Below are 13,062 nucleotides of genomic sequence, written 5' to 3' on the forward strand. Positions count from 1 at the left end.
ACAGGTCCCATTTTGGTCCAGGGCAAATGTTTGAAGTTTGAGCAACTGTGGTTAGTAATCTCTGGAATCTTGTGAAAATCAGAGGAGAGAGATCAATATATGGGTCAGACTGACATGGGAGAAGTGAGATCCAGTTCATTTTGCATAGATACAGGTACTGAGGAAAGGAGGATCTGTATGAACCATTGGGATGACCTTCACTTGAACCATGCTGAGATCGGTTTTCTTGCCAACTGCATAACAGAAGAAACAGACAGGATTTTAAAACGAATTACAGAGTCGCAGAATCCTTAATGTGGAAAGAGGGATTCAGCCCAATAAATCTACACCAAAGAACATCCCAAATGCAGGGTTACAGTGATAGGTTAGGGTTGGGTCTGGGTGGAATGCTCTTCAGAGAGTTAGTGTGGAATTAATGGGCCAAATGGTCTGCTTCCACACTGTCGGCATTCTATCCCAGTAACCCCTGCATTTATGATGGGTAATCCACCTAGTTTGCACATCCATCTACATTATGGGGCAAGTAACCATGCTCAATCGACTTAATCTGCATATCTTTGGATTGAGAGAAGAAATTGGAGCAACTGGTAGAAACACATGCATACAAAGGAAGGAGGTACAAACTCTGCATAGACACAGTCACTCAAGAATGGAATCAAACCTGGGACCCTGGCAACATGAGGTAGCACTGCTAGCCACTGAGCCACCATGCCGCTGAATTAGTCGGGGAAGGGATAAAATCTAGAAAGATGTGGCAAATCAAAGAGTGGAGTCAAGCTCAAAGAGGATAGGTATTAATGCAGGAGATTATAAACAAACTATGACAGAGTTTGGGGTGGGGGGGGGGGGGGGGAAGGAGAGAGAGACAGACAGACACGCACACACAGAAAGAGTAAATCTAAGACAGAATTAAGAGAAGACTAGGATTTACAAGAATAAAAAAGGATAAAATTAAATACTTACCTGAAAACACACAGCCTTGAAAACAAAACAGATGAACAGAGTGCGCAAATAAAAATAAGCAACAGTGGTCTGATTACAATTACAGACATAGCTACATGAAGGCATGAATGGGACCTGACTATTGAAGGTTACTTTTATTTAGTAAGAACACAAAGCTAGGAAAAGGCAGAGAGACTGCTGTGTTTTTATATGAAGGTATTCACACAACAATGAGGATTGATTTAATTTCAGGAAACCAGGATGTCGAAACTGTTTGCATAGAGATGAAAATTATAAAGGAAAAAAAATGTGACTTGTGGGAGTGAGGTAGAAGGTGAAGCAGAGAGAAAAGAATAATGGCAGCTTGTCAGAAAGACATAGTGATAGTCACAGGAGATTTTAGCCATCATATAGACATGCTGTTATAGTTAGAATACTGATTCCTGGGGAAGTATTTGCTTATGAAGTTGGGGATGTTAAGGAGGGGTGAGAACTTACACAGGGAGGCAGTAGAAAGGAAATGACAAAAGCAAAGACAGGTTGGGAAGTGAATGTAGTGATAAGTAAGGGATCCAAGGGTCAGAATCAAACAGAGCCAAAATAAAAATTCTTAGTACCATTTGCATTATTTTGTAAGACGACAACACTTAAGGCTTTATACATTAATGCACAGAAGAGGATTCACAATAAAGTGGATGAATTCATTAAGCAAATATGATTAATTTGATATCAAGTGTACAATATAATTGTGATTTCAGATGTGGCTGCAGAGTGATCAGGTATGGGAACTGAATATTTTTAGGAAGGACAGACAAAAGGGAAAAGGCTGGGTTGCATTGCTGGTTAAAGAGGAAATTAGCCTAATAGTAAGGAAGGAGATTAGCTCCAGTGAGTGGAATCTGTATTGATACAGCTTAGAAAAAACAATGGGGAGAAAACCATAATGGGATCTGTATACAAGAAGGCATTAAAGAGTCAGAGATGCAAGTAATAAAGATACAGCTGTAATTATTGGCAATTTTAATCTGCACATAGATTTGGAAAATCCAAACAATAACAATAGGATCAATACATTTAGGAACCAACTAAAGAACAAGGCCATCCTGGTATCATGTAATGAAAAACAAATAACTGGCAATCTAGCTGTTCAAAACCTTTTGGGAAAAGTGACAATACAATAGAATTTTTCATTAAGATGCAGTGTGACATAGCTGATTCAGAAACTAGGGTTCAAAATCTAAATAAAGGATAACTACAATGATAACAGTCATGAACCTTTTTGTTGAATCTTACTTACAGGAACTATGGTGGATAGGCAAGGGCAAACATGAAAAAGAGCTGACAGATGAATTGCAATAATTGTTCATTCCTGTCCAGCATGAAAATAAGTTGGGCCACTTTTCCCGAAAATGACTAACAAAGGAAATTAGGGACAGTGTTAGATCCAAGGAAGAGGCATAGAAATTAGCTACAAAAAAAAAGATGATTGGGAGCAGCTATGATTCAGCAGAGGAAGACAAAGGGATTGGTTTTGAAGGTGGGAAGAAGTATTGGATAAGATTGAAGGGAACATACAAATAAAATATATAAACTTTTACAGATGGACTGCATTCTAGAATCTTAAAACAAGAGGCTAGTGAGAAAATTGATGCAAAAAAATATTTTGTGGGACGTGGGTGTTGCTGGCTAGCCAGCACTTATTGCCTGTCCTGAATTGCCCTTGAGGTAGTGGTGCCTGTGTGGATTGATCCACAATGGTTTTCTTCCCACTTTTACAAAAAGAATTATCGTGGAAGGACTGTTATTCTGAATTTATTTATTTTTCTCATTTATTATCATGATTTTGTACATTTGAAGATCTGTAAGGCAGGAATTTTTATTTTACTTTCCTAAGATTTTGAACTCAAGAATCTATACCTAGGTACCCAAGATGATGCTGTAAGTGACGACTTGCAAACTTTTCACTGTATTCATGCGAGTTTGTGACAACAAAGCAAATTCAATTCAATCCCATGTCACCAAGGAGGAATTCCAGGACTTTGATCCGGTGACAGTGAAGGAACTACAATATATTTCCAAGACAGGATGGTGAGTGGCTTGGAGGGAAACTTGACAGTGGTGGTGTTCCCATGTACCTGATGCCCTTGTCCCTACAGATGGGTAGTTGAGGGATTGGAAGTTGTTATGATGATCTTGGGTGAATTTCTACAGTGCGCTATGTAGACAATACACTCCACTGCCAAGGAATGGATACTTGTGGATGTAGTGCCAATCAAGCAGGCAGTCCTGAATGGTGTCAAACTTTGGGTGCTGTTGGAGCTGCACCCATCCAGGCAAGTTAATTTTCTAACACTTGCTTGATTCAGGGAAGGTCCCATTAGATTGGAGGATAGCAAATGTAATTCTTTTATTCAAAAGGAAAACAAAAAGCAGGAAATGACAGACCAACAATCACCATAGGGAAAATATTAGCAGCTATTACGATAGCCATTATAAAGGCCACATTTTTGGATGTTCGAAGTAATCAAACAGTTGACATTTTTATGTGAAGGGGAATTAATGTTTAATCATCCTATTGCAATTGTGTGTGTGTATCAGGTGCTAAAGGGGTAAGAGTGGAGATACTTACAAGTAGTTTGATATGATGCCACAAAGGTTATTGCAAAATACAAAATGCTTATTGTGAAGTGCATGTAGCATATTGTCATGGTTACAAAATTGTCTTGTTCAAAAGCAAAAGGTTGTCTTAAAAGGATGTTTTTCAGGTTAGCAACATTAATGAATGGCATGCCATAATTTGTATAAACTACTTAAACTAAGGGATGCAAAGCAGCATGGTGGCTCAATGGTTAGCACTGCTGCCTCTCGGCGTCAGGGACCTGGGTTTAATTCCAGTCTCGGATGACTATCCGTGTGGAATTCGCACATTCCCCCAGCGTCTGAGTGAGCTTCCTCCAGGTGCTCCACAGTTTCCTCTCAGTCCGAAAATGCAAATAGAGGTGGATTAGCCACGCTAAATTGCCCATAGCATAAAAAGACAAGTAAGTAAGTAAGGTGGATTAGGCATGGGAAATGCAGGGATAGGGTAACGTAGGGGATGGGTCAGGATGAGATCCTCTTTGGAGGGTCGGTGTGGACTCAATGGGCTGAATGGCCTGTTTCCACACCAGGGAATTCTATGTAATCTATGTATGGAAAAGCATGGTTGTCAAATTTTCCAAACACGAAGATAGGTAGGAAGCAAGTTGAAAATAGGACATAGTGACCTCAAAGGAATATAGGTAAGTGAGTGGGTAAAATTCTGACAAATAGAGAAAATGTAGTGGAAAAAAATTGAAATTGTTACTCTTGTTGCCAAAATGTACATAGATGCAAAATATCTAAATAGTGAGAGATTGCAAAATTCAGAGATGGAGAATAATGAATCATGAAACGTTAATGAAGTAAGTAATTAGCCAAGCTAATAAAAGTTATAACTTATTGTGAGGGACCTGAAACAAAAGTAGAAGATTATGCTTCAGTTCTACAAAACACTGGTGAGATGACATCAGTAGTATTGCGCATATTTTAAAGGAGGATGCAGATGCATTGAGGCAGTTAAGAGGTTTCCAATGTCAGTACTTGGAATAGATGGATTGTTTAATGAGGAAAGGTAGGACAGGTTCAGGCTGCAGCCTAGTTAAGCAAGATGCAACTCAATAGCAATATAAGATCCAGAGTATTCCTGATAGGTTGGAGAGAATTAGTTACCTGAAGACTCAAGGGGCTACAGACTGGTCGAGAAAGAGGCTAACAAAAGCATTATGCCACAGGTACTAGAACCCTGAAATAAAAACAAAACTAAAAGGAAATGAACAGTTTTTGCTTCATCCATAGATAGAGAAACACAGTTACATTTCAGGTCTGTGATCTTGCACCAGAATTCAAATTCTCTCCAAAAATGTATGTTGTGTACTTCCAGCAGTTTTTGCTTTTATTTTATGGAAGGAGGCTATGAAAGGTAGAAACAGGACTGAGGCCTAATGTGTTAAAAGGAGGCAAACAGTTGGATCGAGTTCTCCTGTACCCTGTTTTTCTACAGAATGAGATAATGCAGAAAACTCCATGACCTCAACCTTTCAAATTCTTTTTGATCACAGGGCAGCCTCTCTGGAGACCTTCAGTAAATTGAAGATGCTCCTGTGTTCACAAATTACTCTTTGAAAACAACAACCTGTGGCATCACAACACTGGAACACACCATGGAAGTGACCCAAGGCCCAGGTATTCCATCACTTCCATTTTACAAGGGATACCTCTTGAGACATGACTTGGAGTCACTCTTACAGGCCAATGCATAACATTATAAGCATTAACAAAGGTAATCTTAAGTGGAAACAGTGATGTAAACATATAAATAAAAATGACTGTGTGGCTTGCTTGTCACTCATTTCACTTAGTGGTCTGAATCCATTATTTCAAGTTGAGATATAGTAGAGCTTTGCAGTGATTCTGATCATCTTCCAACAAGAAAGCTGAGAAGTACATAGTTTTATTGCAAATTTAAATTTAAATATCGCTGGATCAGGAAACTAGCATGTAGCATTTATACCAGGCAACGCAAATCATGTCAAATAAATACTGAGATTATCAGAGTTTAAAAACTGAGATGTTATTTAACTAAATTCTCTCAAGTCATGTTAAAAATCAGGGAACAGAAGAAAATTAAAAGTACTGAAATAAAGAAAAATACCTGTAGCTGTTCCACCGCATCTTTGTGTGCCTTTTCCATGTTGTTCATTTTTGCTCTAAGATTAGATTCCTGGTATTGAAAATCTGCCTTCAACTCAGTCAGCTTTCAATGGGGAAAGAAAAAGCATTTGAAAAGCAACACCTCAGTTTATCCCACTGAATGTTATATTGTTTAAACTTTGTTATTCCCAATTTCTTTCCCTGAAAAAAAAAATCAACTGGCGCATTTGTACAAAGAATACCTTTTGTCCAGGCAACATTATAAAGTTTTGAGATCATAGAGGAATAAGTTTCATGTCATACCATATACATAAGCTTTCCAGCTGGAAGCACAAGACAGCAATCTGAATGTGATTGAAGTTTTTCTTACTCTTCCCTTACTCACAAACACAAGAGCCAAAAAGCACCCCAATGCTGTCCTTTTAAGAATTCATTAGTTCAGCATAAACCGCTGCAAATATAAATGCATTATACCTGTTAGCATTTAATCTACCTTTTTATCTCTTTCCAAGATCGTCTGCTCTTTCTGCTGCAGAAGCCTTTTCAAAGACATCACTTCTTCCTTTAATTGGTTGATTATTACAAAGTTGTCTGTCCCACCAGAATCCATTGACTGGGTTAATGAGCTGCTAGTAAGAAAGAAAACGTTGCTTAATATAAAAAGTAAATCACAACTTCCCAAAACCATAATGTTACTTTAAGATGTCAGGTTGCCTTCATTTGGAAGCATGTTCTATGAGCCAAGAAGCTGTGCGCTGAAGTTGCACCCTCGCATTTCAGCTTGTAATTGAGTTCAAGGCTTTAATATAGCAGGGAGGGTCTGTTAAAGACGCAATTTTAAATCTAAACATTAAGCAGAACCCTTCTTGGTTTGTACCAAAAGACATTCATAAATTTATAATAATATCCAAATACATAGAAATCAGATTACCAAGCTCCCTCGACTAGCATAAGGCAGTTAATGATCATTTTCATTTGTTTGTGTTTATCAAAATGCTGTATTTATCATTTTAAAAAAGTAATGACTTTTAAAAAAGAAGTCATTTTTCTTAAAGTAATTCACTATACATGAAAGTGGAGTTCAGCAGAAACCCATATAGCAGGAAAGAGTTCAAGGGGATTTAATTTGATCAGAGAAACTTAAGATCAGGGTTAAAGTCTTCTCACGGCTACTTGCAATAGTTGGCGTCACAGAACTGGAACTAACGTGAGGAATCTGCGGACTGCAAGAACAAACCACGACAAGCAGAGAAAACAGTCAGAAACCCTAACCACCTTACCATAATCAAAGAAGTTTCAGAAATGACAGCCAGACGACTAAGACCCCTCGGAATCCTAGTAGCACACAAACCCACCAACACTCTCAAACAAAAACTAACAAACTTAAAAGACCCAGTACAACCAATGGACAAAACCAACGTCGTCTACAAAATTCCATGCAAGGACTGCCACAAACACTACGTAGGACAAACAGGAAGAAAGTTAGCCACCAGGATACATGAACACCAGCTAGTCACAAAAAGACACGACCCTCTCTCCCTCATAGCCCTATACACGAAGGAAAATAAAAACACCATTTCGACTGGAACAACACATCTATCCTGGCACAGGCTAAGCAAAGACATGCCAGAGAATTCCTAGAGGCCTGGCACTCCAACCACAACGCCATAAACAAAGACATAGATCTAGATACCAACTATCAACCCCTCAGAAAACGAACAGGAAATGACATCACTACAAACCCCAGGAACCCCTTCCAGGACAAACATAAATAGAAAGCAGGAGACAACAGCTTCACTTCACTTGGAGGTCGCCACTGATGATGTTACCTAGCCAGGTAATGAAATGTCTGGATATCAAACCTACAGCTCAGCAAGCAAACCTACACCCTAAACCTTAACCTGAGCTTCAAATCTTTCACCTTAAGTAAGTACTTTGCATTGATATTCATCCAGGAGAAAAATATGGAGATAGTGAGAATTGTGTGTAGCATGTTATTATGCTAGGAATTTCGAAATCAGCAAAGAAGTGGAATCAGGAAAGAACTGGTGTTGGATCTCTTGAAGAGCATTAAGGTCCCCACGCCCCTATGGTATTGACCTCAGATTATCAAGAGAGGCAAGTGAGGAGATTGGTCAGGCCTTGACCAACATCTTTGTAGCCTCGCGAGCCACTGGAGTGGTCCCAGAGTACTGACGAGTAGCTAATCCGCTGTATAAGAAGGGAAATAGAGATAATCCAAGAAGCTAAAAAACCAATGAGGCTCACATTGATAGTTAGGAAGCTACTGGAAAGAATTCTTAGGGAATTAGTCATAATCTCCATTCCAAAAGGCATCCTTCCACCACTACCTGTCTCTCATGACTATCCATCTTGCCAGCTCATCCTGATACCATGGCCGTACCTTTTTGTGCCAATCTGAACTGAGACAACTTGAGAAAATGCTTTACTCAAATCCATATCGACAACATAGAATCCCTACAGTGTGGAAACAAGTCCAAACCGACCGTCCGAAGAATAACCCATCGAGACTTTATTACTCGACATTTACCCTTGAATAATGCACATAACCCTGCACACCATAAGCAACTTAGCACAGCCAACTCACCTAATCTACACATCTTTGGACTGTGGGAGAAAACCGGAGCACCCAGAGGAAACCCACACAGACATGGGGAAAGTGTGCCAACTCGACACAGATGGTTGCCCGAGGCTATAATCGATCCCAGGTCCTTGACACTGATTCTGGATTAGTGGTGCTGGAAGAGCACAGCAGTTCAGGCAGCATCCAAGTAGCTTCGAAATCAACGTTTTGGGCAAAAGGAATAAAGGCAGTGAGCCTGAAGCGTGGAGAGATAAGCTAGAGGAGGGTGGGGGTGGGGGTGGGGGTGGGGGTGGGGACAAAGTAGCATAGAGTACAATGGGGTGAGTGGGGGAGGAGATAAAGGTGATAGGTCAAGGAGGAGAGGGTGGAGTGGATAGGTGGAAAAGAAGATAGGCAGGTCGGACAAGTCCGGACAAGTTATGGGGACAGTTACTGAGCTGGAAGTTTAGAACTAGGGTGAGGTGGGGGAAGGGGAAATGAGGAAGCTGTTGAAGTCCACATTGATGCCCTGGGGTTGAAGAAGTGTTCCGAGGCGGAAGATGAGGCGTTCTTCCTCCAGGCGTCTGGTGGTGAGGGAGTGGCGGTGAAGGAGGCCCAGGACCCCCATGTCCTCGGCAGAGTGGGAGGGGGAGTTGAAATGTTGGGCCACGGGGCGGTGTGGTTGATTGGTGCGGGTATCCCGGAGCTGTTCCCTAAAGCTCTCTGATAGGAGGCGCCCAGTCTTGACACTGAGGCAGCAGTCCTAACCACTGAGCTCAAACATTAACTGCTTTTCCCTCATTCATCTTCATCACCTCCTCAAAAAACACGATCAAGTTAGTGAGGGATGACCTTCCCCTGCACAAAGCCATGCTGTCTCTCACTAATAAGTCCATTATAGACCTTGTCCCAGAGAATTTCTTCCAATAAATTCCCTACAACAATGTGAGGATCACAGGACTTTAATTTCCAGAATTATTCCGGCTACCCTATCAATTCCTTCACTTTGTCGAATACCAACTAAATTATTAGTTTAGGATCCCACTTATCTCTTCTGACTCCATGCATTGATTCCCTCCTTTGACGGTGCATGGTTGTGCATGTGCAGTTGGGCACATGTGTGTGTTTGGGCGGCACAGTGGTTAGCACTGCTGCCTCACAGCGCCGGAGACCCGGGTTCATTTCCCGCCTCAGGCGACTGACTGTGTGGAGTTTGCACGTTCTCCCCGTGTCTGCGTGGGTTTCCTCCGGGTGCTCCGGTTTCCTCCCACAGTCCAAAGATGTGCAGGTCAGGTAAATTGGCCATGCTAAATTACCCGTAGTGTTAGATAAGGGGTAGATGTAGATGTCGGGGTATGGGTGGGTTACGCTTCGGCGGGGCGGTGTGGACTTGTTAGGCCGGAGGGCCTGTTTCCACATTGTAAGTAATCTAATCTAATCTAATCTAATCTAATCTACAAAAGGCCTTGGGATTCTCCCTAATCCTGTTTGCTAATGACTTTTCATGACGCCTTTTAGCCCTTCTATTTTCTTGTTTCAGTTCTTTCCTACTTTCCTTATAAACTTCAAAGGGGTTCATCAGTTCCCATTCTCCTCAACATTACACATGCTTTCTTTTTCTTTTCGACCAAGAACATAACTTTCCACATCTATCCTTCATTTTCAAAAGAACGAGCCACTCCTGAACACTTAACTGCCATTTAAAATACTCCTATATGTCCAATGTAGATCTACCCTCAAACAGCCACCTCTAACCAAAATTCTCCAGTTCCCGTTGTAGTTTGTCTTCCCTCAATTTAATACCTTCAGCCAAGGACTGTCGTTATCCTGATCCAGGAGTATCTTAGAACTCTCAGTATTATGGTCATTTCCCTCGAAATGCTTCCCCCCCCACTGACACCTCAGCCTGGCTCATTTCCTAAAACCAAGTCCGGTATAACCCTTTCCGTGGTTGGGGTGTACACGCAGTGTGTCAAGAAACCCTCCTGAATGGTCCTTACAAATTCTGGCTCATCCAACCCCCAGCATGACATGACCCCCCGTTAACATAGGGGAATTTTAAAAAAAACACCCATAACAGCCCTGCTGTTTTCTCATCATTCCAAAGTCTGTCTACATATTCTCTCTGCTATCTCCCACTGGCTGTTGGGAGGCCTGCAATATACCCCCAGCATTGTGATTTCACCTTTACCATTCCAGAAATCTATCCATATTGCCTCACTGTATGAGCCCTCTGATGTATCCTCCCTCAGTACAGCAGTGAGATACTCTTTTGCCTGTAATGCAACTTCCCCCCCCCATGTTTACATCCCTTTCTAATAAGACCTAAAACATCTAAATCCTGGGACATTCAGCCAAGTCCCCATAATTGCAATAATGTCACGGTTCCAAGTATTAACCAAAGCTCTAATCTCATCTACCTTGCCTATTATACTTGTCGCATTGAAACTCATGCATTTAAGATCACTCCCTCTGTTCTTTTCAGCAGCTTTTCCCTGTCTGTTCTTGTGCTTAGTCATGCTTTCCTTGGTTTCTACCTCTTCTTCAATTTCAGCATCTACTTCCCTCTTCCTCGGTTCCCATATCCCGCCACACTACTTTAAACCCTCCTAATCACTCTACCAAGTAGCCATGCCAGTAGTTCACTCCTGGTTCTGTCCAGGCATAACCCATCCAATTTGTACAGGTGCAACCTTTCCCATTACCTGCCCCAATGCCCCACGAATCTGAAACCCTCCCCCTAGACCAACTTTTCAGCCACGTGTTCATCTTATATATCTTTCCTTTTCTACTCTTGACTAGCTCATGGCACTGGTAGTAAGCCTGAGACAACTACCTTTGAGGCCCAACATTTCAACTTTCGTCCTAGTTCTTTACATTCTGTTTTTAGGACCTTATACCTTTTTTAAAAAAACTACATTGTTTGAATCAACATGTACCAAGACCACTACCAGTTTGCCCTCCCCCTCCAGAATGTCCTGCATCTGCTCAGAGACTTCAAGGACCCTAGCACCAGGGAGGAAACACACCATCCTAGACTCTCATTTGCAACCACAGAAACACTTCTGTGTCCCCCTCACGATTGCATTTTTAGGCTATTTCTACTTCCCTTTGCAGCAAAGCCAACCATGATGCCATGAATTTGAATGCTGGCCATTCCCCTCACCGGTATCCAAAATGGTATAACGGTTTTGCATGGGAATAGCCACAGGCGATTCCTGCACTACATGCTTAGCCCTCCTGCTCAGCCCTCCTGCTCATCCATTCACTTCATGTCTGTGGTGTGACCACTTTGAACTTGCAGCGTGGGTTGGTACCTGGGACTTCGATGTTGTGGCCATTACAGAGACGTGGGTAGAACAGGGACAGGAATGGCTATTGCAGGTTCCAGGGTTTAAATGTTTTAGTAGGGTCAGAGGTGGGGGTATAAGAGGGGGAGGTGTGGCATTGCTTGTCAAGGATAGTATTACAGCGGTGGAAAAGACGATGGCCACCTGAGGTAGTTTGGGCTGAGGTTAGAAATAGGAAAGGTGAGGTCACCCTGTTAGGAGTTTTCTACAGGCCTGCTAATAGTCCGAGAGACGTAGAGGAAAGTATTGTAAGGATGATTCAGGAGAAGAGTGAAAGTAGTAGGGTGGTTGTTATGGGGGACTTTAACTTCCCAGATATTGACTGGGAAAGCTATAGCTAGAGTTCATTAGATGGGTCAGTGTTTGTCCAATGTGCGCAAGAGGGTTTCCTGACACAATATGTAGACAGGCCAACAAGAGGTGAGGCCATACTGGATTTGGTTCTAGGTAATGAACCAGGCCAGGTGTTAGACTTGGAGGTAGGTGAGCACTTCGGGGACAGTGACCACAACTCGGTGACTTTTACTCTAGTGATGGAGAGGGATAAGTGTGCACTGCAGGGCAGGAGTTATAGCTGGGGGCAGGGAAATTATGATGCGGTGAGGCATGACTTAGGATGTGTGGATTGGAAAAATAGGCTTCAAGGGAAGGACACAAATGATATGTGGAGCTTGTTCAAGGAGCAGCTATTGGGTGTCCTTGATAAGTATGTACCAGTCAGGCAGGGAGGAAAGGGTCTTGTGAGGGAGCCGTGGTTTAATAAGGAATTGGAATCCCTTGTGGGCGGCCTATGTAAAGATGAGGCGTGAAGGTTCAGTTGGGGCGATTGAGAGTTATAAGGTAGCCAGGAAGGATCTAAAGAGAGAGCTAAGAGCAGCGAGAAGGGGACATGAAAAGTCCTTAGTTGGTAGGATTAGGGAAAACCCTAAGGCTTTCTATAGGTATGTCAGGAATAAAAGGATGACTAGGGTAGGTATCGGTCCAGTCAAGGATAGTAGTGGGAAGTTGTGCGTAGAGGCGGAGGAGATTGGATAGACACTAAATCAATACTTTTCGTCAGTATTCACTCAGGAACAGGACATTGTTGCTGATGTGAATATTGAGTCACAAGTGATTAGAATGGATGGCCTTGAGGTACGTAGGGAAGAGGTCTGGGGAATACTGGAAAGGGTGAAAAGAGATTAGGCCCCTGGGCCTGATGGCATTTATCCTAGGATCCTCTGGGAAGCTAGGGAGGAGATAGCGAAGCCATTGGCCTTGATTTTTATGTTGTCGTTGTCTACAGGAATAGTGCCAGAAGACTGGAGGATAGCGAATGTGGTCCCCTTGTTCAAGAAGGGGAGTAGGGATAACCCTAGTAACTATAGGCCAGTGAGTCTCACTTCTGTTGTGGGCAAAGTCTTAGAGACAATTGTAAGGGATAGGATTTATGAACATCTGGATAGGAATAAGGTG

At 42.1% G+C, this 13,062-nt stretch overlaps 1 protein-coding gene across 6 annotated transcripts in view; it reads right to left on the reverse strand.

Moving 5' to 3' along the window:
• fam76b (family with sequence similarity 76 member B) overlaps positions 1 to 13,062 on the reverse strand; it is a 79,206-nt gene that overhangs the window by 18,559 nt on the left and 47,585 nt on the right. For 5 of the 6 annotated variants that reach the window (XM_072577853.1, XM_072577851.1, XM_072577854.1 and 2 more), the window contains 2 exons: positions 6,167 to 6,302; positions 5,675 to 5,776 (listed from right to left, as the gene is read on the reverse strand). In XM_072577853.1, the coding sequence (XP_072433954.1) occupies positions 5,675 to 5,776; positions 6,167 to 6,302 (238 nt within the window). The remainder of the gene's footprint in view (positions 1 to 5,674; positions 5,777 to 6,166; positions 6,303 to 13,062) is intronic. The other variant, XM_072577852.1, reaches the window with a different exon arrangement.

The sequence above is a fragment of the Chiloscyllium punctatum genome, chromosome 9 (assembly GCF_047496795.1).
Source record: "Chiloscyllium punctatum isolate Juve2018m chromosome 9, sChiPun1.3, whole genome shotgun sequence".
Taxonomy (NCBI): Eukaryota; Metazoa; Chordata; class Chondrichthyes; order Orectolobiformes; family Hemiscylliidae; genus Chiloscyllium; species Chiloscyllium punctatum.